The sequence below is a fragment of the Pseudonaja textilis genome, chromosome 2 (assembly GCF_049901715.1).
Source record: "Pseudonaja textilis isolate UNSWEBS1 chromosome 2, rPseTex1.2, whole genome shotgun sequence".
NCBI classification, from domain to species: Eukaryota; Metazoa; Chordata; class Lepidosauria; order Squamata; family Elapidae; genus Pseudonaja; species Pseudonaja textilis.
In genome coordinates, this window is record NC_141991.1 from 110,297,271 (window position 1) to 110,318,131 (window position 20,861).

The 20,861-nt window shown below is 43.5% G+C and overlaps 1 protein-coding gene across 1 annotated transcript; it reads right to left on the reverse strand.

Moving 5' to 3' along the window:
- Window positions 1–628: 628 nt before the first annotated feature.
- Window positions 629–19,632, reverse strand: SLC25A10 (solute carrier family 25 member 10). Its single transcript, XM_026701840.2, has 11 exons — window positions 19,148–19,632; window positions 14,771–14,890; window positions 13,462–13,576; window positions 13,323–13,371; window positions 13,019–13,060; window positions 12,755–12,798; window positions 10,495–10,565; window positions 4,652–4,744; window positions 3,167–3,244; window positions 2,866–2,922; window positions 629–2,243 (listed from the first exon to the last, which is right to left on the reverse strand). Exons 1-11 carry the CDS (start codon window positions 19,235–19,237, stop codon window positions 2,142–2,144), a joined length of 861 nt encoding a protein of 286 aa, XP_026557625.1. The 5' UTR covers window positions 19,238–19,632; the 3' UTR covers window positions 629–2,141.
- Between the last annotated feature and the right edge of the window lie 1,229 nt (window positions 19,633–20,861).

Sequence of the window (20,861 nt, forward strand, 5' to 3'; positions counted from 1 at the left end):
CCTGAAGAATTAAACTTTGTCTTACCCAATGTAGAGATTTCAGCAACTTCTCCTTTAATTACAGAAAAATTCTGAGAAGGAAAGCTTAGAGATAAAGAGATAAACCAGATCCGTTCAATTGTTCCAGTAAGACAAATGGCTAACGCTATCAGGATCTTGTAAGGTTTTGCCATACCCTTTATAATAAGCTCTTCCCTTCTATTTCTTTTTATTTTCCATGTAAAACAATTGCTTTAACTGCTTGGGTAAATTTTTGTACTGCCGTTCTCAATTATTGGCTAACTGGTCATTTGTCAAAAGGGACATTTCATGAATCATATGATTCCACATATCCCAGTTCTTAATTAGTAACACTACTGTCAGGCCATCTCTTACAACTACAGTGAAATTTCAGTGAAATTATGATCCAAATATTAAAAATCACATAGAAAGATAAATTCACAAAACATGCCTGCAGTTTTGAAAACTCATTCCTGTGGAAAATTAATCCATGTTGCCAATCCAGTTGCACCACCCACTTCTCTCTACAACCGTACAATTATTGCTCCAAGTATTTACAGCTTCAATTCTGGAATGTGACATGGCAGTATATAAGATTGTTCGCTGATCCAGAAATAAATAACACCTGTTTTGCATGATCACTTTATTTTCATGATTCCTAAAGTGCTGATCACTGGCTCTGATTCTTGCAATTGGCAAGGTAACCCCCACCCCCAAATGACACGCTGAATGTGGCCAGGAGCCCTTCCACAGACTGGTGGAGGATAAAATCAATAGATGCCCCCAAATTATTTCATTAAACAAAGAATACATCAATGTTACAGTAGGATCCGGATGATGTCACAGTAAGAGCAAGGCAATCTGGGAAGATTTCACAGCCTTTGATGCTTCTTCCAGTGGTACCAAAAAGGCTCAGGATAAAAGCTTGACAAACAAATATATTGTGGTTACTCTAAAAAATTGGTGGCCTTCTGATTTAACACCAAAGCCCCTATCCCACAGGGACAAAAAGGAGCCCATTTGCTAGGCTATTTTTCTTTTTTAATTGGAAGGCCTCTCCAGTTTTACCTCCCATGTCTGAATTTAAGTGGGCAGCTGCACTGCCCATTCACAGGATGGGAGAAGATATATATGCATTCAGGAAACCTGTTCCCTCTTAGATAGGAGTTTCCAGGCAGCCTCTCATCAGTATAAGGCCCTTTGGTTGAAGAAGGCTTTGGTTGAAGAAGCTTAAGGAGGCAGTTGAAGGAGAAGAGTGATATTAGACTGGCTACGGACTGGGGTGTGTGGAAGGACATCACTTGCCCAATACCACAATCCCAGGAAATAAAGACAGAGGACTGCTTGTTCCTTGGACTGCAGCTCTAAGAGTAAAAGAAGACTGAGGTAGGAGAATGGGAGCAGGCAAGACAGAGTGAGAAAAGCATTGTCCTGTCCACATTGTTGAATAATAATTGGAGACTCTGCGATGTCAAGGCCCCTGCCTGCCTGATATTGCTATCAACTGTCCTCAGCAGCCACCGGAACCCTTTTCCAGCCCCTTATTGTAACATTTAGAACTGAGACAAACTTGGGATGAAATATTTCCCTCCCACATAAGGGCCAACACCCTTCCGCTTGGGGAGAAAGGAATCCCCACACAGATGGGAAGGGTATGGCGGGAGACTAGGAGAGCAATGAAAAGTGTGCGGTGGTGGTGGGAGGCTTCTGAATGAGGCACAGGCCTGTTGACAGCACAAAAGGAAAGCATGTTAGTAAGAAAAAAAAAATCAGACATGGCTATTGGAATGCTGGCTATTATGGCAAGGAGAGGTTGGAGGTTGATGAGGAATGCTGTGGTATCAGCAAGCCTTCAACACTGAAAAGGTCCTGGGTGCTGATGGGCAGAGAAGAGAGGCGTTTGGGAGATTGGTCACTGAAAATCCTAGTGGGCTACTCCACTAGTAGGCACCCAACCCTATGGAAGAGCTGGCCAAGAGCAGATGCCAATCAAGGACTTCCTATGAGATGTCAGACAGTGCCCTGGCATCGAAGGGGATACCTGCTCCTCAAGGAGGGAAAGAATATGACACCCAGCCATCCTGGGAGTCTGTAGTCCCTGTTCCCCATCTTTTTTTTTACTCTAACAGGTCTCTTCTCCCTTAGGTTAATACTTTAATCCCAAAGTATTTGCGAAGTTGCTCCAGGAAGACAAAGGTGAGCACAGTATGAGGGACCAAGCGAATGCCAGCAGGAACAAGGCCCTGGAAGAGGGGGAAAAAAAAAGGAGGGGGAGGGGGAATCAACTTTTGTCTCACTGTGGAGTTTCAGCTGCATACAGTAGGTCAGGCCTTCTCCAATTCACACTGACATAAGAAGGCAAGGTAGGACTAGGAATCAAATGGCATAGGATACACGAGAACTCCTTGCTAAGACAAACTATGGTGGCCCAGAGGTGGAGCTCTTGCCTCACAATCAGGAGGCTGTGAGTTCGATCCTAGATAGAGGCTGATATTTGGAGTAGACTCTCCTGCTCGAGCAGGGGGGGGTTGGACTAGGTGACCTCCAAAGTCCCTTCCAACGCTTGTTATTCTACATATTGCCTATTTTGCTCCCCCGTGTCTTGTCTATAACTGGGTAGCAGCCCTAAACCAATAATCGGAGGTCTTAGCCTCAGGCTAGTTGCCACCAATGGCTAAGCGCTGGAGAGAAAAGATGGAGGCCACCTTGCATGTTTTGATAAAGGTAAACAATCAGACAGAAACAATATGGAGGCCACACTTGCTAGGACGGGAACGCACAGGGATATTCTGAGCAAATTCCTTTGCTCCTGTATGATCTATAGGCCATGACTACTGACTGTGGCTCCCATCTTTCCTGTATTACCTTATAAAAAGCCAATGGCCCAAGCTTGGCCGTCTCCACTGCACAGTGCATGACACCCTGAAACAAAATGGGAAGAACTCAGTGCATGCTGATTTGACTCCATCTCCAGAACCCACCCAGAGCCTCACAAGGTTTCATCTCTAGCTGTTTAATGAAATTCAAGAACAGACCAATGCTGAAATCACAGGGCTGTGATGCTGAGTGGCAGAGACAGCAACAGCCAGCCACTGGTGTTTAGTGTGGGCACCCGCTCTCTCTAACGAATCAGAAAGCTGGCAGTCATGGCAAACCAATCACTCACCCGATATTCGCCTTGGGAATTCATAAGTCGCGTTTTTAGCACATCCAAGGGCTGACATAGGAATGTAGCACATCCTCCCTGCAGTTCATAAAAAGAAGGATGACAAAACAGATTCAGATTGATCGGAGTCTTTGCATGGGGGAGAAATGGCTTGTGCCAAGTTTACACCAAATGGGTATGCCCAATGCACCACATCTCTCCTGCCCCATTAGAAATGGGAAAAGTCTTTTCACTTAGGTAGGCCATTACAGCCACCCAGTTGCATGAAACAAAAAGACAATCAGTTAGACAGGCTTAACATGGAAAGGAAGTCTTCTCTGACTTCACCCCCTTCAGATGTGTTCAATTACAACTCACATCATCCCAAGCAAGTTAGAGCTTCTGGAGTTATTGCATGATCTTTTATTAGAAGAATCAGAAATGCTGTTGCTCTCTTGGCAACTTGACAACTCCCAGATTTCCCCAGACAACCATGCTGACTAGGGAATTCTGGGAGTTGAAGTCTACACGTTTTCAAATTGCCAAGTGTGAATAAACTCTGCTCTAGAGCCTCCTGGTAGTCTGACCTCATTGCCTGGGACAGCCACCGTGACAGCTAATCTTTTTGTCTTTGAAGTCATCTGGAAACCCCATTTCTTATGTTAAGTATATGGCACTGTCTCTAGAAGTTACTCTTCCCTTTCAATGACCTTTCTTTTGCCTTTATCAATTTGCAAATAAACCATGAATTCTGATATAGATGAGCACTTTTGGGTGGAGAAGGACCATAGTTAAAACACTCTTAATTTTCACCTGTTTTCTAGTTAAAATGGCAAAAACATCCCTTGTTTTCAGAAATCCAGATTTTGGGGGGGGGGGGGCTCCAAAGCCTGAAAAAAATAGTACGTTAATTGCCAATTTCTTGTCTAGCCTTAGAGCATATTGTTACTCCAGACAATAGTTCATTTAATAAAGCTTGATTAAACAAAACATAGCTTTGCAAACTATGTGGATATCACAGATGAACTTTAGCAGCTTTTTAAAATAAGGAAGATTTGGGTCTATGCTTTTGATCCATAGCTATGTCAAAGCATCCTATCAAGTATGACATTTAGACCTTGCATACTTTTAAAGCATCAGATAAGGGGAAAATAGCAATGCTTCTGTGTTTTATTTGCTTTGGTGAGCCACCACCTGTGTGCAGATATTCATCTACCACCTTAACCTTACAATGTGATTTTACTTAATCAGCAGACATTTTCCTCTTAAAATTGAAATGCGGGAACAAAGTGCACAGAACATGCAAAAAAGACCTGGGTGTATCATGTATGCAGCAATCCAGCCTACTCCCAGCCTTGCCAGTTCCAGGACATAAGCTGTACTCCACCTTTCCAAGGAACTGGAACAGAGCAACCCTTGAACGTTAGCCTAATTAGCAAAAACTCTTACAAAGGCACACAAATACACACCCTAGCTTACTTTGCACCAACACAAATATATACATACGGCAATAAAACTGGCCAGGAAATGAGTAAAAATATTGTCAGCGAGTAAACCGGTCCCAAGAACCAACTGCTTTGCCTGGTCATAGCAAGCGAGCTGCAAAGAAATGGAAAATAATAAGGCTGTTTGTGAGCATCATGAGCAGATTTGGAAACTAAGAAGTTGGGCTCAAACTTCTGCTAAACCCCAAGGGATCAGGTAGAACGAGGACACCAAGCACCCCCATTATGAATTTATGGGTTTTTGGTTTGGAGCCCTTAATGGATCTGTGAAGAGCCTCTCCTTTTGCAGTGGAACTACCATAAAAACAAAGGTGCCAGAGGTCTGCAGTTGTTAAAAATCTAAACATCACACCAAGAGGTGACTGAGCTGTTGAAATTACATTCCCTAACTTCTTGTGTGGCCTCACAATTTCCCCAGGGTGATGTCATCATACAGAGATAAGTCCCCACAGAAAAGGAGTACTATATATCCTCCTCAAAGGATAACCTTTCTCCTCCTGTAACCTTCTCCAGTTTCCACTTTTTTTTTTTTTGCAGTCCCAGAAACGCAGACAGAATACAAAGGATTATGGCTAGTTGGTGAAATGTTGTCTTCTTGGAAGAGAAACAGAGAAAAGAAGAAAGACGCTTAAGATACTTTAAATATCCTAAGTAGGAAAGCCAAAGTCATATGCCTACTCATTTCTGGCCACTATGGGATACCATCCTCTCAGAATTTAATAAGAACACGGAGCCCTGGTGGTGCAGTGGTTAGAGAACAGTACTGCAGGCTACTTCTGTTGACTGCCGACTGCCCGCAATTTGGCAGCTCAAATGTCACCAGGCTCAAAGTTGACTCAGCTTCCATCCTTCCAAGGTCGGTAAAATGAGGACCCAGATTGTTGGAGGCAATATGCTGACTCTATAAAACCGCTTAGAGTGGGATGTAAAGCACTGTGAAGCAGTATATAAATATAAATATAAGCAGTATATAAGTCTGAGTGCTATTGCTGTACAATATAAGAATCTAAGAAAGAGCTTTGCTTGATCAAAAGTGGCTCCAAAATTTCCGTAATGGCTGACCAGTTGCCAATTTAAAATCTGGAAGGAGAACAGAAATATTGAGTATTTATTTTATTTATTAATTAAACCAAATTATTTATAGCTACCCATCTCACAAACAAGCGACTCTGGGCAGTGTACAACAGAACTAAAAACAGTTAATAAACAGCAATGGCACTGAGATTTATATACCTATTATATGCAACTTCACAGTGCTGCATAGCCCTCTCTAAGTGGTTTACAGAGTCAGCCTATTGCCCCCAACAATCTGGGTTCTCATTTTACCAACCATGGAAAGATGGAAGACTGAGTCAACCTTGAGACGGTCAGAACTGAACTCCTGGAGTGAACACTGAGTTAGCCCTGCAGTACTGCTGTTAGGAATATAAGTCATCTAACAGGTATTTGGGTTAGAAATATATAAACCAGGATAGACATTTTAATACTGTCTCTTTAAGAGCATGCTAAAAACTGCAATTGGGTGTGGTTACTCAAACGGCCATAAGATGGAGCCAGAAACCTGGGTTGTTTTAGTCTTAGTCTTAATCTCAGAAGAGAGTGTGTCTCAATCTCTGTTTCCTTCTGTTGGAAAGTATTGCTGTTGCTCCATTTCTTTTAATTGACTGATATTACTGGATTTAATGTAAGTCTGATACTGAACTGTTTTTGACACTGGACTTTGATAGTTGGATTATCCCTGGATTGAAAACTGACTGATTTAACCTGTGAATGACTTTGGACTGCCTATTTTGAACTTTGCTTAAACCTTTATTGAAAGTAAAACCGTACATTTACTGTACGGTGTATCTGTGTGCTGTATGTGTATTATTCAAATACTCCTCTCAAATACGTCTCCCTGTATGCGCTAATTCTCCTAACGGGGAATTACCTCAACAACTGCATTTTAACCACTGCGCAATGATGGTTCATATGTTAAATACATTAAAAAGTATAAAAGCTAATATAAAAAATAGTAGATGAGTTGTTTAGAAAGGTGGAGCCACCTCAGTAGTCCCCTAGGATCCCCAAAGCTGCTGGCATAACCAAGTTTTGAGGGACCTCAAGAAGCTCAACCTTACCTCAGGGTCAAGAAGACTGCATAGGCAGACACCATAGCAGAAAAGGGCCATCACCTATACAGCCCACCAAACGTAGCTCCCTAAGTCAGGGATCCCCAAACCCCGGTCCACAGCGTGCCAGAAACTGAGAAAGCACTGAAAAAGCAAGCAAACCCCCTCCAGTCTGTGAAAATATCTCTCTGCACAAAACCGTCCCTGATGCCCAAAAGGTTGGGGCATCAGAATAATTCCATTGCCCTGGGCAACGGAATTATAAAATGGCCCCTCTGCTGGATCTGATTAGATGAGCAGATGAAATTGGGAAGAGGTGATTCTCAACTTGGTCCCATGAAAGTCTCATGAAGGGCTTTAAAATTCCACACCAGCACCTGGCAACATACTGGCAACCAATGCAGCTCATGTAGCTGAGGATTGGTATCTGTTCTACCAGAGACGCACATAACAGTTCTTGTCACTGCATTTTGCAGTGAATTTTCCAGATACTCTTCAAGGGCAGCCCCAGGTAGAGTGTATTGCAGTAGTCTAACCAAGAAGTGACCAAGGCATGAGGTGACCATGAATAGTGCCCTGATCTAGAATGGGCACAACTGGCACATACACACAACCAAAAGCTTCTATGGACAGTGGGCTTTACAGAAATACAATTTTTAAAACATGAGTAATATCTCTCCTCATGTGTATTCTAGTCACACTCTAGCTCAGTGGTTCCCAAAGTGGGCAGTACTGCCCCTGGGGGGCAGTGGGATGCCTTAGAGGGGCGCTAAGAGGCAAGAGGCTGACAGGGGGGCGCTAAGAGGCGGCAGGGGGGTGTTTGAGGCGCCGGCCCTGCAGGTTCACCCATTGACTGTAGCACCGCTCCGGAGCCAGTGCTTCCAATGCGGACGCGGCAGCACGTAATGTGCCACCATGGCCGCTTTCGATGTGCTGCCCCCCCGCCGCCTCTTAACGCTCCTCTGCTGGTCCCCTTGGGGACGCTAAGAGGTGGCGGGGGGGATTCAAGGTGCCGGCCCTGCAGGTTCACCCATTGACTGTAGTAATGCTCCAGAACCGGTGCCTCGAATGCGGCCGCACATTGGGAAAAGCTGCTGCCACCGTTTTCCTAAAAGTGCCGCCACTGTCGGATTCTGTCTGTCTGTCAATCCATCCATCCATCCATCCATCCATCCAAAAGGTCTGTCTGTTTGCCTGCCTTCCTGCCTGCCTTCCTGCCTGCCTGCCTGCCTGCCTGTCTGTCTCTCTCTCTCTATCCATCCATCCACCCAACCATCCATCCATCCATCTGTCCATGTTCGAAGCACCAGCCCCGCAGGCACATTGGGAAAGTAGAGCAAAGCCAGTCTGAGAGGAAGGGAGGGAAGGAGGGAGGGAGAGAAAGAGAGAGACCTGATGCATCAGGTTGAATGAGGCCTAGTTTAGACTGAGGCCCTTTTCCACACTGAAACATCTTTGCCAGCACATTGAAACTTCTTTGGCTTCTATTAAAGGTTTTGTGGATGAAACATGGCCAAGACTATCAGAAAGCTCTCACATTTTGTTGAGGCTTTAAACAGGATCCATTGGACCAGATCTCCACCCTAAAAATTATTTTTCCCCAATGTATTACAGTGCCAATTCTGAAGAAGGCAAACCCAAAATGTACTGGTAAATTACCAGGAGAACACACACACACACACACACACACACTCCCTTCTAACCCTGCTGGAGCAGGTGATTGGGCTAGAATAGATATCTCATTATCTTTCTCCTCCCTCCCTCCCTCCCTCCTTCTTTATTTGTTTCTTTCTGTCCCTTCCTTCCACCACCACCCTTTCTTTGTCCCCTTTTCTTTCTTTCCCTTTTCTCTTTGTTTTCTCTCTCTCTTTCCCTCTCTCAGGCTCATCCCTTTGGATCAGGGGTCGCCAAACTTTTGGACCTCAGGGACCACCAAACTCTTAATTTTAAATCCCAGAGACCACTAATATGAATTTTGACTGACGGTGGCTTTCTGGCGTTGGTGGGAGAAAGAGAGAGAGAGATCTGATCCAACCTCTCTCTCTCCCTCTCTCTCACACACACAGGCAGCGGTGGGATTTAGACCCCTGATCTAAAGCTGTCAAAACTCCAAAAACTGGTCAAGTAGCTCTGGGGAGGCCAGTCATAAATTAGAACACTTGATAAACAACCGGTCATTAAGTGAGCACCACTTGTATTTGGTTTGCCAGTCACCTGGCCACGGCCACCAGCAAGCCACACACCCCCAGTCATGTGACCCGCAAACCATACCCTCAAATTAGGCCACACCCACAGAAATTTGAATCCCACCCCTGGGTGGGGGGCACTGAGTATGAGTTTGTAGCACCAAGGGGGCAGTGGACCGAAAAAGTTTGGGAACCACTGCTCTAGCTCCTGCTGTAACCATGCTGAGGCCAGAGGGGGCAGGCAGAGTGTGGAGGGCTTTAACTTTTAACCCCAACTGCAGCAATTACATCAAGAAAATTAATAAAACTTCCACCCCACCCCACCCGTGATCTTAATGTAGCCAAGATTGTTAAAGGAAAGTGGCAAAAATTCATAAGACACACACAAATGAATCTAGAGGTACATTTGCTAAGATATGTACAATTAAACGGTTTGGAAACAGGCAGCATGGAAACCGTGGAATGCTCAGCACTTGTCAACTGAGCTATTCTGAAAGCAACTTCATAGTTTCCTGACTCAATCCCATGTTCAAAGTGTCCCAGCCCTAATGCCATATTCAGAGTATCTTGAACCACTCCCAGGAAATTTATTTCCGGAAACCATCAATATTTATCCCACCTTTATTATTTTTTATAAGTAACTTAAGCTGATGAGCATACCTAATACTCCTGCCACCTCCTATTTTCCCCACAACTACCACCCTTGATTGGGTTGAGAGCAGGATTGGCCCAGGATCACCCAACCGCTTTGATGCGTAAGGCGGGACTAGAACTCACAGTTTCCTGGTATCTAGCCTGGTGCCTTAACTATGATTAGACCAAAGTGGATCTTGCCCCTGGATTGGCATGAGTATTCTGGGGACCAGAGTATTCTGGGGTTCCCTCAAATATTCTGTTCCAGGTCCCTGAACTTTGCACACTCTTTGTGTTTATGAATGTGTGCACGTGTATCTACAATTAGTCTTTAACTTACAGACACAACTGAGCCCCAAATTACTGTTCTTAAGCAAGACAGTTGTTAAATGAGTTTTGGCCCATTTTATGACCTTTCTTGCCACTGTTGTTAAGTGAATCACGGCAGTTTTTAACTTAGTAAGATGGTTGTTAAGTGAATCTCCACTGACTTTCTTGTCAGACGATCGCAAAAGGTTATCACATGATCCCTGGAACACTACACCCGTCATAAATATGAGGCAGTTACCGAGCATCCAAATTTTGATCATAGGGATGCTGCAAAAGTTGTAACTATGAAAAAGGGTCATAAGTCCCTTTTTCCGGTGCCATTGTAACTTTGAATGGTCACTAAATGAACTGTTGTAAGTTGAGGACTACCTGTATATTTTTGGCCTAGATTACGGGTGCTAAACCCGCAGTGTGACATTGCCGTCACGTGACGTTTTCCCCCTTCGTGGAGCTGGGGTGGGCCTGGCCTGTGCATGACGCATTCAGCCCGCAGGCCACTAGTTTGACATCCCTGGTGTACATGGACACACTTATTTATTATATTCAGCAGGGGATCACAGGCAACATTGACTCTGGATTCCTACCTGTCCAACGGTAACCAAGGCTCCTCTGCTGGATGCCATTGTTCCTCCCGAGAACAGCTTCTTCACACCCTCTGCAAAGACAAAAGCCTGGAATTTACAGAATAGGGATTCCATTTTAACTGTGTTTTCTGCTTATCCTGTGCAACTCCCCCACCCCACAAGGCATCCCTCAAGAACAGGTACCTTCTATTACTCCCAAGGAAAAAGAATGGCAGATTATGTTTTATGTTTATGAAAACACTTGGAGAGCAGAATAAACCGATCAGCAATACTCATCCCAGGCCAGATATAATGGCTATAAAAAGGGTTAGACAGCTGTGTTTGAAAAGAAAGATGCCTCAATGAACGTAGCCACAGTGAAGTACATCTGCTGATGAAGATCAAGAGAAGATCCTATAAGATGCCTGCGGGTGAAATCTAACCATAGCAAAGATTAGCAAAGGCTAATACAAGAGCATTTTAGATGCTCTGCCATGAGTTCAGTTTCAAAAATAACCCTGACAAATTTCACGTTCATCGCGCTCCAACTGAGAGCTAATATCCCTGAGGAAAACAAGCTATTCTCACTTCTGGCTTCAAAGTGATATTTGAATGGAACACCAACTGTCATCTAGGACTACGCAGGCTATAAATCAGACAATTCAAATCAAACACCTGGAAGGTGTTTGGAGAAAGATTGTTCCGTTCTGAAGAACCACAATCTGGACCTTAAGAAGAGCTTTGATCTTTACCTTCTGTACCTGGCAAGGAGAAACCCGAGGACCACATGATTCACTCAACAACTGTATGATTCACTCAATGACTGTGGCAAAATAGGTCGTAAAATGGGGGCAAAACTCAATTAGCAATTGCCTTGCTTAGCAACATAAATTTGGGACTCCATTGTGGTTGTAATTTGAGGACTACCTATAACTAGAAGTATCACTGATCCTTAAGGATCAACCTCCAATTGAAAAGAGAGAAGATATAAGACCACCAAGACGGGGCAACCCCGACAACCACATACTGGGCTCCTGAACCCACCTCCACTGGCTGGATTACTGAAAATTGTAGTCAGTGGAACTGCTCACCCATTAGGCACAAGAGGCACAGTGCCTAAGGTTCACAAAAAAATAATAATTCTTTTTAACACAGAAAGAATAAAAGTGAAGTAGAAATTTCATATCTCGCCTTTCACTCTTGAAGATATACATAGTATAAATATATCATAGAATGCAAATTAAAAGCTTAATCATACATTAAATGCTACCAAGAAAATTTAATTCTCACATGTTTGTTACATTAAATCATCAGAAGTTATAAGAGGAAAGTATACCATAAAATATTAAAAATCACATGAAATATGTAGTCCTTGTTTAACAAACAATCGCTTGTTCAGCAATCATTTGATGGAGTTGAACAAGGAACCCTTACCACCATTCCTCATTGCTGTGGCCATCACAGCATCCCCATAGTCACATGATCATGATTCAGACTCTTGGCAACCAGTTTGCAATGATAACTGTCGCAGTGCCCTGTGGTCAGGTGATCACCATTTGTGACCTTCACTGCTGTCTTCCCAAAAGCAAAGTCAGTAGGAAAAGCGGCAGGAGGTCTCAGATGACGATCACATGGTGTCATGCTTCACAACCATGCAGGATTCGCTTAACAATTGCAAAAAGAACTGCCGCAACTGCTGCTGTAACTTGACGTAGTCACATGACATCGTGCTTTACACTCACATCACTCAGCGACAGAGTTGCTGGTCCCAATTAGCAGAGTGAGGACTATCTGCATTATTTTTCTACAGCAGAGGTGGGGAACTATGGCCCCTCTATGAGTTGTGGACTTTGACTCCCAGAATTCCTGAGACAGTTAGTTAGTTTACTTTATTGCCATTGCACTTCGTACAACGAAATCAAACCCCATCTTCAGTGCACATCATGACCATGAAAATAAACACAAACACACATCCTTCACCCTCCACACATTGAATTGAATTGAACAGTATGTCTGACTCAGGAATTCTGGGGGTCCACAAATCGTAAAAGGGCCATAGTTCCCCATCCCTATTCTAGAGGAAGGGGCAAAGAGAAAAATGCCTAAGACCCACACAAGTCATAATGTAGCCCTCCATTGGGCGGTGGGGGGGGGGGACTTGCCCACAAGTTCTACTATAGTGTTCTGCTCAATGGATTCTTTTCCCCCTCAGGTAAACTTAACTCAACAAAGGGTCTCTGAGAGTCACAATATATTTCGGCTGTACTGACTACATTCTTACCTTTATGAAACACCTGATACAGGCCATCCAAGGCATGGGAGTAGCTGGAAAACATGACGAGATAATCAACAGCTTTCATCAATATTCATGTAATTCTGACAAGCACTCACTACTATCAAATTTTGTCCCTCTGTGCTCCTGCATATTCAAGAGAGTTTTTTTTTAAATGGAGACAGGCCTCATAGCCCTTTCTCCCCCCAGTGCTCTTCTTTGCCTTCCCATATTTGTTCACTTTTTGCATCTGACTACAGCCCCGATACTCACTTGCGTCGCAGATGTGCCAGCTGCTTAATGTCATTCTGCATCCTGGAAAAGAACATGACAACAGTATTGAGGCGTGGGGGGAGGGGGAACCTCTCCCTCTTCAAACACCCCACCAAGTATAGCTTTGTTTGCTCCAAACGATGTTAAGTAGTAGAGACACTAGTATACAGAATGCTAAGAGTTCATATTTCACCCAAATTGTAACCTTGCTCTTGGCAAAATAAAATCCCTTTCTACCCTCCAATTTGGGATACTCTTGAAGATTAATCCACCGAGTTCTGGGGGAGAAGAAGGAAAAACCGACCTGACATTCACCATATCAGCCGGGGTCCCCACGAATCCACCGGTAAATCCTGCAACCAAAGGAGACAGCAGATGAATAAGGGCTGCCCAGACTGACAGGACCTCACCCGTGTTTCTGCACCTGCCAAGGCCCAGCTCACCTCCTACTGCACCTAGCAGCACCTTCTGGTAGAAAGGCATTGGCCCCTGGGCCCCTTGGCTCAACCTGTCTCGCACCGTCTCATAGATGGCAAAGCGGGTGAGAGAGTACGTCATCTGAGGAAGCAGAAATAGTCACAAGAGGAAGCGGCAACTGCTTTATTAGTCTATGGAGATTCTTAGTAATCCAGGTCATGGTTGTCCCAAAGGTGCTTTTTCAGGAGTCAACCGCACTTTCTTGTTTTTTTTCCTTTTAAGATGTTGGATGAGAAGTGAAACATCTTCAAAGAAAAAACAAGAAAGTCCAGTGGACTCCTGAAAAAGCACCTTTGGGATAACTGCTCATCAGAATCACAAATACGCATTGTTCACAGGCCACATGCAATCTCTTCCCTCTCCTCCTTTGCCTGTCCCCCTAACTGCAGTGCTCAAATTGGGCAGCAATAACACTTAGCCATTTGTAAATAGAAGGACAAGCAAATTAAGTTTATTAAGCAAGTGTGACATGCCTATTCTACTTCTGTACCCTAACAACCTTCCCACCAAAAGATGAAAAAAAAAATAGAGTTGCCTGCAGTTTTTTTCATTAATGTTGTTTTAAAAAAAGTCACCCCGGCTACGTTTGTCATGTGTGTAAAAATATAGGGCAAGTGTGACTGCAAGTGAACCTACCTTTCCCCCTCAGATCTTGCTTAATGACAAAAATCACAAACGCCAGCATTACAACTGGCATCATACAGAACGACTGATTTAGGCTGCAGAATCACCCTCTGCAGGATGTTTATGTAGTATGTGCAAAAAACAAAAACAAAAAAACAACAACCAAGATCTTAAGATGCAGAAGGAAAAAGCTGTCACTCTCAAAATATTATGAAGTGGAAACAATTAATTGCAGCAGCTCCTAGTTCATTCCCATCTACACGTATTACCTACTAAACTCTGAAATCACACAGATTTCCCATCTGCACATACTCTACTAAACTGTGGAAACACGCAGGTTTGTTTCAGGAATTTCCATACCTAGTTTGCCTGATTTACCAATATGGTTTTGAGTAGTCAACACTATTCTATTTTCCACCATTAGTATTTTACTGACATTTTGTTACAATTTCAGGGAGTGCATAAAATTCATAAGTGCCTGGTTGGGAGTTTGAATGTCATCGGAATGCTCAACGTGGATTTTTGGGAGAGAATGCAGGACGGAAGTGGAATTGTCATTGCCGATGATGAAAGCAAGAAACTGGCACAGGACACAACGAGTAGGATGGCAGGTGATGAGGTAAGCCATTTTAGCAGCAGCCAAACACTCACTTGTCGGCAAAGCGAGGCACTGAGCCCGTTGTAGAGAGCTAGAAAGCCATCATTGCGAATCACACGTAACGCCATCCCCGTCATGCGCATCTTCACTTCCTGCTGAGTTTGCAGATGAACCTAAGGAGAAGTGGCAGATAGGTCAAGTTGATGTTTTCTGGGTCTCATTTGCTGAGGGGCATCCCAGGCCAAATAAGGCACTGAAACACTCTGGATGCAAGAAGCCCATAAGATTGCCTCTATCACAAGTTCCCACAAGCTCATATTAACATTCACTTTGAACTTTGTACTCAAAGGATTAACAGGGCTACATTCCACTCGCTCGTGCTTAAAGAGGACATTTTGCCCTGGCCCTAAAGACAAAAGATTCACAGAAGCTATGACTGGTCTTTCCAGTTTCACATAACAACTAATACCTTTGATCTAGAAATTTATGATAAAAACATTTGGATTCCTTTCCTTCCTCTCTAACAGGGTTTGTTCAAATGGAAATATCTATCCCATGGGTTTCCAACCTTTTGGGTTGTCTAGACAGCATTGAGTGAGGGATTGTCTTGGACCACATTTAAAATATATATTATAGTTATAACTTACATAATAGCATTAAAGGTTTACTAACTTGTGGGGCCATATTCCTAGCTGTCCAGGGCTGCATGCAGCCTGTGGGTTGGACATGCCCGATCTAGCCAGAAGCACCAAGGTTTAACTCTCAGCCACAACCATTCCAATTTCACCTTTCTTCTTCTTTTAACAGAGCTCTGTCCTGCATTCCTCACTGCATATCTAATTAGCAGTTCACTTTGGATGTTTTAATAGTGAAAAGCCAACAGCACATCTTTCAGTGCCAGTGCAAAGGACCCCAAGGTTTGCACAGGAGAGCTTGTTAAGCTATCCAGTTCTGCAGCAGGGAGCTTAAAAGTTGCTCCCAGATAATTATTATATCCTGTGCTGCTATGGAACAACTCAAGTTAATAATACAACCATACAGAAGTTCTAGGTGAAAGGCCCCAAAAGTTAATCAAAAACAACAGGGCTGTTTGGCTTGCTGATTACTCTTCCTCCTGTAGAATAGCAGTTCCCAACCTATCCAGCTTGGCGGAGTGGCACGACTCTGTGTGTGTGTGTGTGTGTGTGTGTGTGTGTGGCACATACACACACAACTCCATGTGTGTGAGCAGAGCTTCGCCCATGCATGCGCTTGCCCACCCCTCACGTGACTGAAGCTTCATGCACACGCACTTGCCCAATCTTCCCCATGCCCTAGTTTTGAACAGCGGCCTGGTAGTGGGCCTTGGCCCAGGGGTTGGAAACCCCTGCTGAAGAAGGAGGAGAGTTGGACAAGACATGGAGGTGAATATATGGTATGTACTGTGAGATGCCAGGAGAAAACGCACTCTCAATCTAGCAGCACAAACGTTCTTCCATTCCACCCAGTATAAGAGGAGTCCTAAGGACAGAAAGCCCAGTGAGTAGCTGGGAAATGGCACTTGGATGCAACCCTGAGACATTTATCAGTTTCGGTTCATCAATTAAGAGTAAAATCTAGTACAACCACTTTTAACTAATCAATGTCTTGAAGCAGCCTGTACTGAGAATATATATCAGATCAAGGGTCTTCAAACTTGGCAAGTTTAAGACTTGTGGACTTCAACTCCCAAAATTCCTGAGCCAGCATGACTGGAGAAGGAATTCTGGGAGTTGAAGTCCACAAGTCTTAAAGCTGTCAAGTTTGAAGACCCCTGTATTAGATGAAGCTACAGAAGTATCAGCTGTCAGGAGAGGGCAATGAAAAGTTAGCTCTGACTAAGATGGACATTGTACTAATTTTTTTAATGATAGTTCAAGTATCTATTGTAAAGCATGAAATTGGAATTTGCTCTTCAAGCAGCTAGCCAGAGAGAACACATGTAGGAAGAAGAGGAATTTTGCAGGAGTTAGCACCTTTGTGCTGACTTGAAGGTGCCAACAGCCTGGCAATGACAAGCAAATGGAACTTTCCTCCACATAGACCACATTTGAGTGTGCCAAATGTCTGAGAAGAGGAAAGCATGAGTGAGATTATAGAACAGGTTTGATCTGGAAACGCTCTGGAGGCTAGAGATGGAAAGTGCAAAGCCCTCAAAGCACCTGTTCCAAAGCAAACTGCCTTGTACAGATTGAACAGCCTGACCAATTTATGCCATCTCTATTCTTTTCTATGGGTTGACCTTGATCAGTGTCCCAAGAATATACTAGAGCTATTACCTGCATGGTTAATGTTCTGCTATGGATACCACTGTTGTTCACTCAGTCTTCTGCAGCCTGTTGCCCTCCATAGGCTTTGGGGTTACAAGTACCTGAATTTCTGGCAAGAATGGCCAAAAAACCCAACAACAGGCAGCCTTAAGGACAACCATTCTTAGAATGCCTCGTAGACAGGGCTAGAAACTATCATGCTCTGAAATTCACCTCATCTTCTAAAGATAAAATTTTATCATATAAGCAACCTGAAGAGCAGCAATTTGTTACTCTTCAGATGGTTTAAACACCAACTCCTAAAAAACATGATTAATAAATCTACAATTCAAAGAACTTCCTCCCATACAAGTTACATATTTCCTAACTGTATCCTCTTAATTTGCTTTTACAGGCAGTCCTCGACTTACAACCACAACTGAGCCCAAATTTTCTGTTCTTGAGACATTTGTTAAGTGAGTTTTGCTCCATTTTATGACCACAGTTGTTAAGCAAATCACCACAGTTGATAAGTTAATAACCTGGTTGTTAAGTGAATCTGGCTTCCCCATTGACTTTGCTTGTCAGAAGGTTGCAAAAGGTGGATTACGGGGGCCTTGGAACACAGTAATGGTCATAACTATGAGTCAGTTGCCAAGCATCTGAATTTTGATCATATGACCATGGGGATGCTGCAAAGGTCGTGACTGTGAAAAATGTTCATACGACATATTTCTCAGTACCGTTGTAACTTTGAACAGTCACTAAATGAACTGTGTAAGTCAAGGTCTACCTGTATTTCAAGGGGAAATGATACAGGTGCAATTCTGGTATATCGACTAAACTGAGGCTTGTATGCAAAGACAGGAAGATGACTCTCACAATCAGGCAATAAAGTTTCCAAGCCCCCCAAAATGACCAAGGACTACTAAAATTCCCAGTCATCCACAATTTATGACAGTTCGTTTAGTGACTGTTCAAAATTACAATGGCACTGAAAAAAGGACTTGAGCATTTTTCACACTTACAACTGTTGCAGCATTCCCATGGTTACATGATAAAAATTCAAACGCTTGGAAATTGGCTCATATTTATGACAATGTTACCTGATCCACTTTTGTGATTTTCTGACAAGCAAAGTCTATAGGGAAGCCAGATTCACTTAACAACCATGTTACTAACTTAACTGCAGTGATTCACTTAACAATTGTGGCAAGAAAGGTTGTAAAATGAGGTAAAACTCACTTTACAAATGTCTCACTTAGCAACATAAATTTTGGGTTCAATTGTGGTCATTAAGTTGCAGTCATTAAAACTACAGATAGTACCAGGATCTGTTGCTTTGTGAAGAAGTAATTTAGTACATTAATTAGATCAAAAAAGTTGAAAAGTTCTTTCAGAAGTCCTTAGTCAATGACCTAGTCCAACAACTCTCTGGCAGTTGAAGCAAGAAAGTATTGCCCAATTTTATCACTATTAAAGCATTGTGGGAAGTAGAAAAGCTACACAAATATTAAAAAGGAGAGGAACATATTTCTTTGCCTTAATGCTCTCGATTTTGGCTTTGCCACAACTTGAAGGCACTTTCAAATTCCTCGCTAAAGCTCCTCGGCCAAGACTTTCTGGAAGAAAAGCTCGTATCGCCAAATAAGAGGGAGCCCCAGCATCGTACCACAGCCATGGGTAAGAGTTCAGCTCTCCTTGTTGTTGGCCTCTCACATAGGCAAATTGGGGATTTCTGTACGTTTCTCAACAGCAGAGAGATGAATGGAAGCAGGCAATGCTGACAAGCTAGTCAGCAGAATATATGACAGAAAACAGCACCCCCTTACTAACACTGATGACCTAGTTACCTAGTTAGGGTAGTAAAACATCTGCAAGAAAACAAGCAAGAGCCCCAAGGACCTCTCATGTCAACCCCAGCTACAAATATTCGACTAAAGGGCGCCAAAATGTCAGCTGGGCAACCATTACAGCCATGGTAACAGTTGGGGATCCGCCTCCGGCCATCCGCCTCCTGAACTGATCAAGGAAGTACCGCAACTGCCGGGAAGACTTTCGTTAGCCCTACCGCAGCCCGCTGTACATCGGCTGCGGGACAAACAAGCGACCAAATAAGTCAGAGTCCTCCTTTCCTTGCTTCCCTCCTTTGCCCGGACGCACCTTGAGTAAATCCAGCGGGTGCGTGCAGCACGCCGCCCCGCAAGAGGCCAGGCCCCCGAAGTACCAGCGGGACACGCGTTTCTCCGCCATCCTGCCGGCGAGACGTTGCCTTCGTCGATCCCTCCCCTCCTCTCTGTCTTACGGATCCGGCAAGCCCAGCCTCCGCCCCGCACGCCCTACCGAGGCGGCCTTAAACGGGCAACGCCGAGAGCGACGGAGGAGGGAGAGCTTAAAAGAACAACCGGGAGGCCAAAGCCGCGCAGCTTCCAGGAGGCGGTCAAGGTGTTTCCTGGGCTGGGCAGGTTCCCGCCAGGGCTTTTCTTTCGCGAGAGGGACTCGAGCTTCCAGGATGACTTGGCATTAAAGTCTAAGGCGGCTCCCAAGACGTTTTGACCAAATCGCCAAGCTCATTTTCCTATGCACGTTTGTAAGAAGGCCGCCTAAAGACTATTTTGTGACATTATGGGATAGATTAAGAAAGTGTCGAGTCTGAGCGACCGCATTGATTTTTGTTTTTTCAAATAGACCTAAAAGGCAAAAAAAAGACTCTCCACACCAGTTCATCTGTGGTTGTAAACCTCCCACTTAGGTGAGAATAGGCAGTGTGGAAATTAAATAAACACTTTTCTTGGAGTTGGCATGGCCTTTTACACAATTCTGCGTGCTGTCATACGCTCAATTTCATACAGGGAGGCACACTTGAGATCATGGAATAGGCCCATGGAATTACTGCTTTTTGAAATTAACATTTAGGTTGATTGTGCAGTTTTTATTTCGCTTTGTTGGTATTAGGCTTTACAGTACAAGGTAGCAGGCTAGGCCTTTGGGACAAGACAGTGATCAACAAATAACTGGCATTTCAGGGTTCATTTTGCTTGATCCAATTGATCAGAAAAAAAATCAGTGTTATTGCTGACTTGGGGTTAATCTTCTGGTAATGTATAGGCATTATTGCTTCCCCATTTCATTTTTTTCATTCCTGTTGAAGATCATTCTTCATTTGTTAGAGGACTTGTAATCTTAAAATGTTTATGCCCCAGTGAGTGTATTTATGGTACCATAAAATCTGTATGTTTTGGAGCAAGTCTTGCTGTCTTCTTCCCCCCTCCCTTTACTGGCAATGTAGGAAATTAAAAATTCAGCATTAGATTGCATTGCTGTTTCACCAAACTATTGAATTTAAAGCATCTTCCTGCAATTCCATCTTGCAAAGCTGGTTATCTTTAGATAGTTATAGTTATACTGTATACATCAGTCTTCCTTTGGCAGATGTTCTGCAGATCATCTGGCTATAGCTCTTTTAACGCCTACTGCATTGCCTTTGGCATAGCAATCTAAACATCATATATCCTGCGGCAAAGTCATCTTTAAGGCTCCTAAGAGGGCATTCATTTTGCATAATTTCCTGTTGGTACTGAATAAAGCTGTGCAAAACTTCCAGAATTGTACCATTTTGCATCTGAAACAATTTTGAAATGGGCTCAATCATTTCAGAACTGTTTCAAGTGCAAAATGCTCCCAAAATGTTAACGGCCTGTTTCAAACTTGAAGGAATACACATTGGAAACATTTTGCACACAATTGCTCTATTTTTTTTTCCAGTAGCAAGGTGTTAATTCTTCAATTTAACCAGGGATGCCATTTATAATTTTATCTTCTATGTAAGAAAAAAAAAACTTGCTCACTCTCTCAATTAATGGAATAAGAGTTGGAA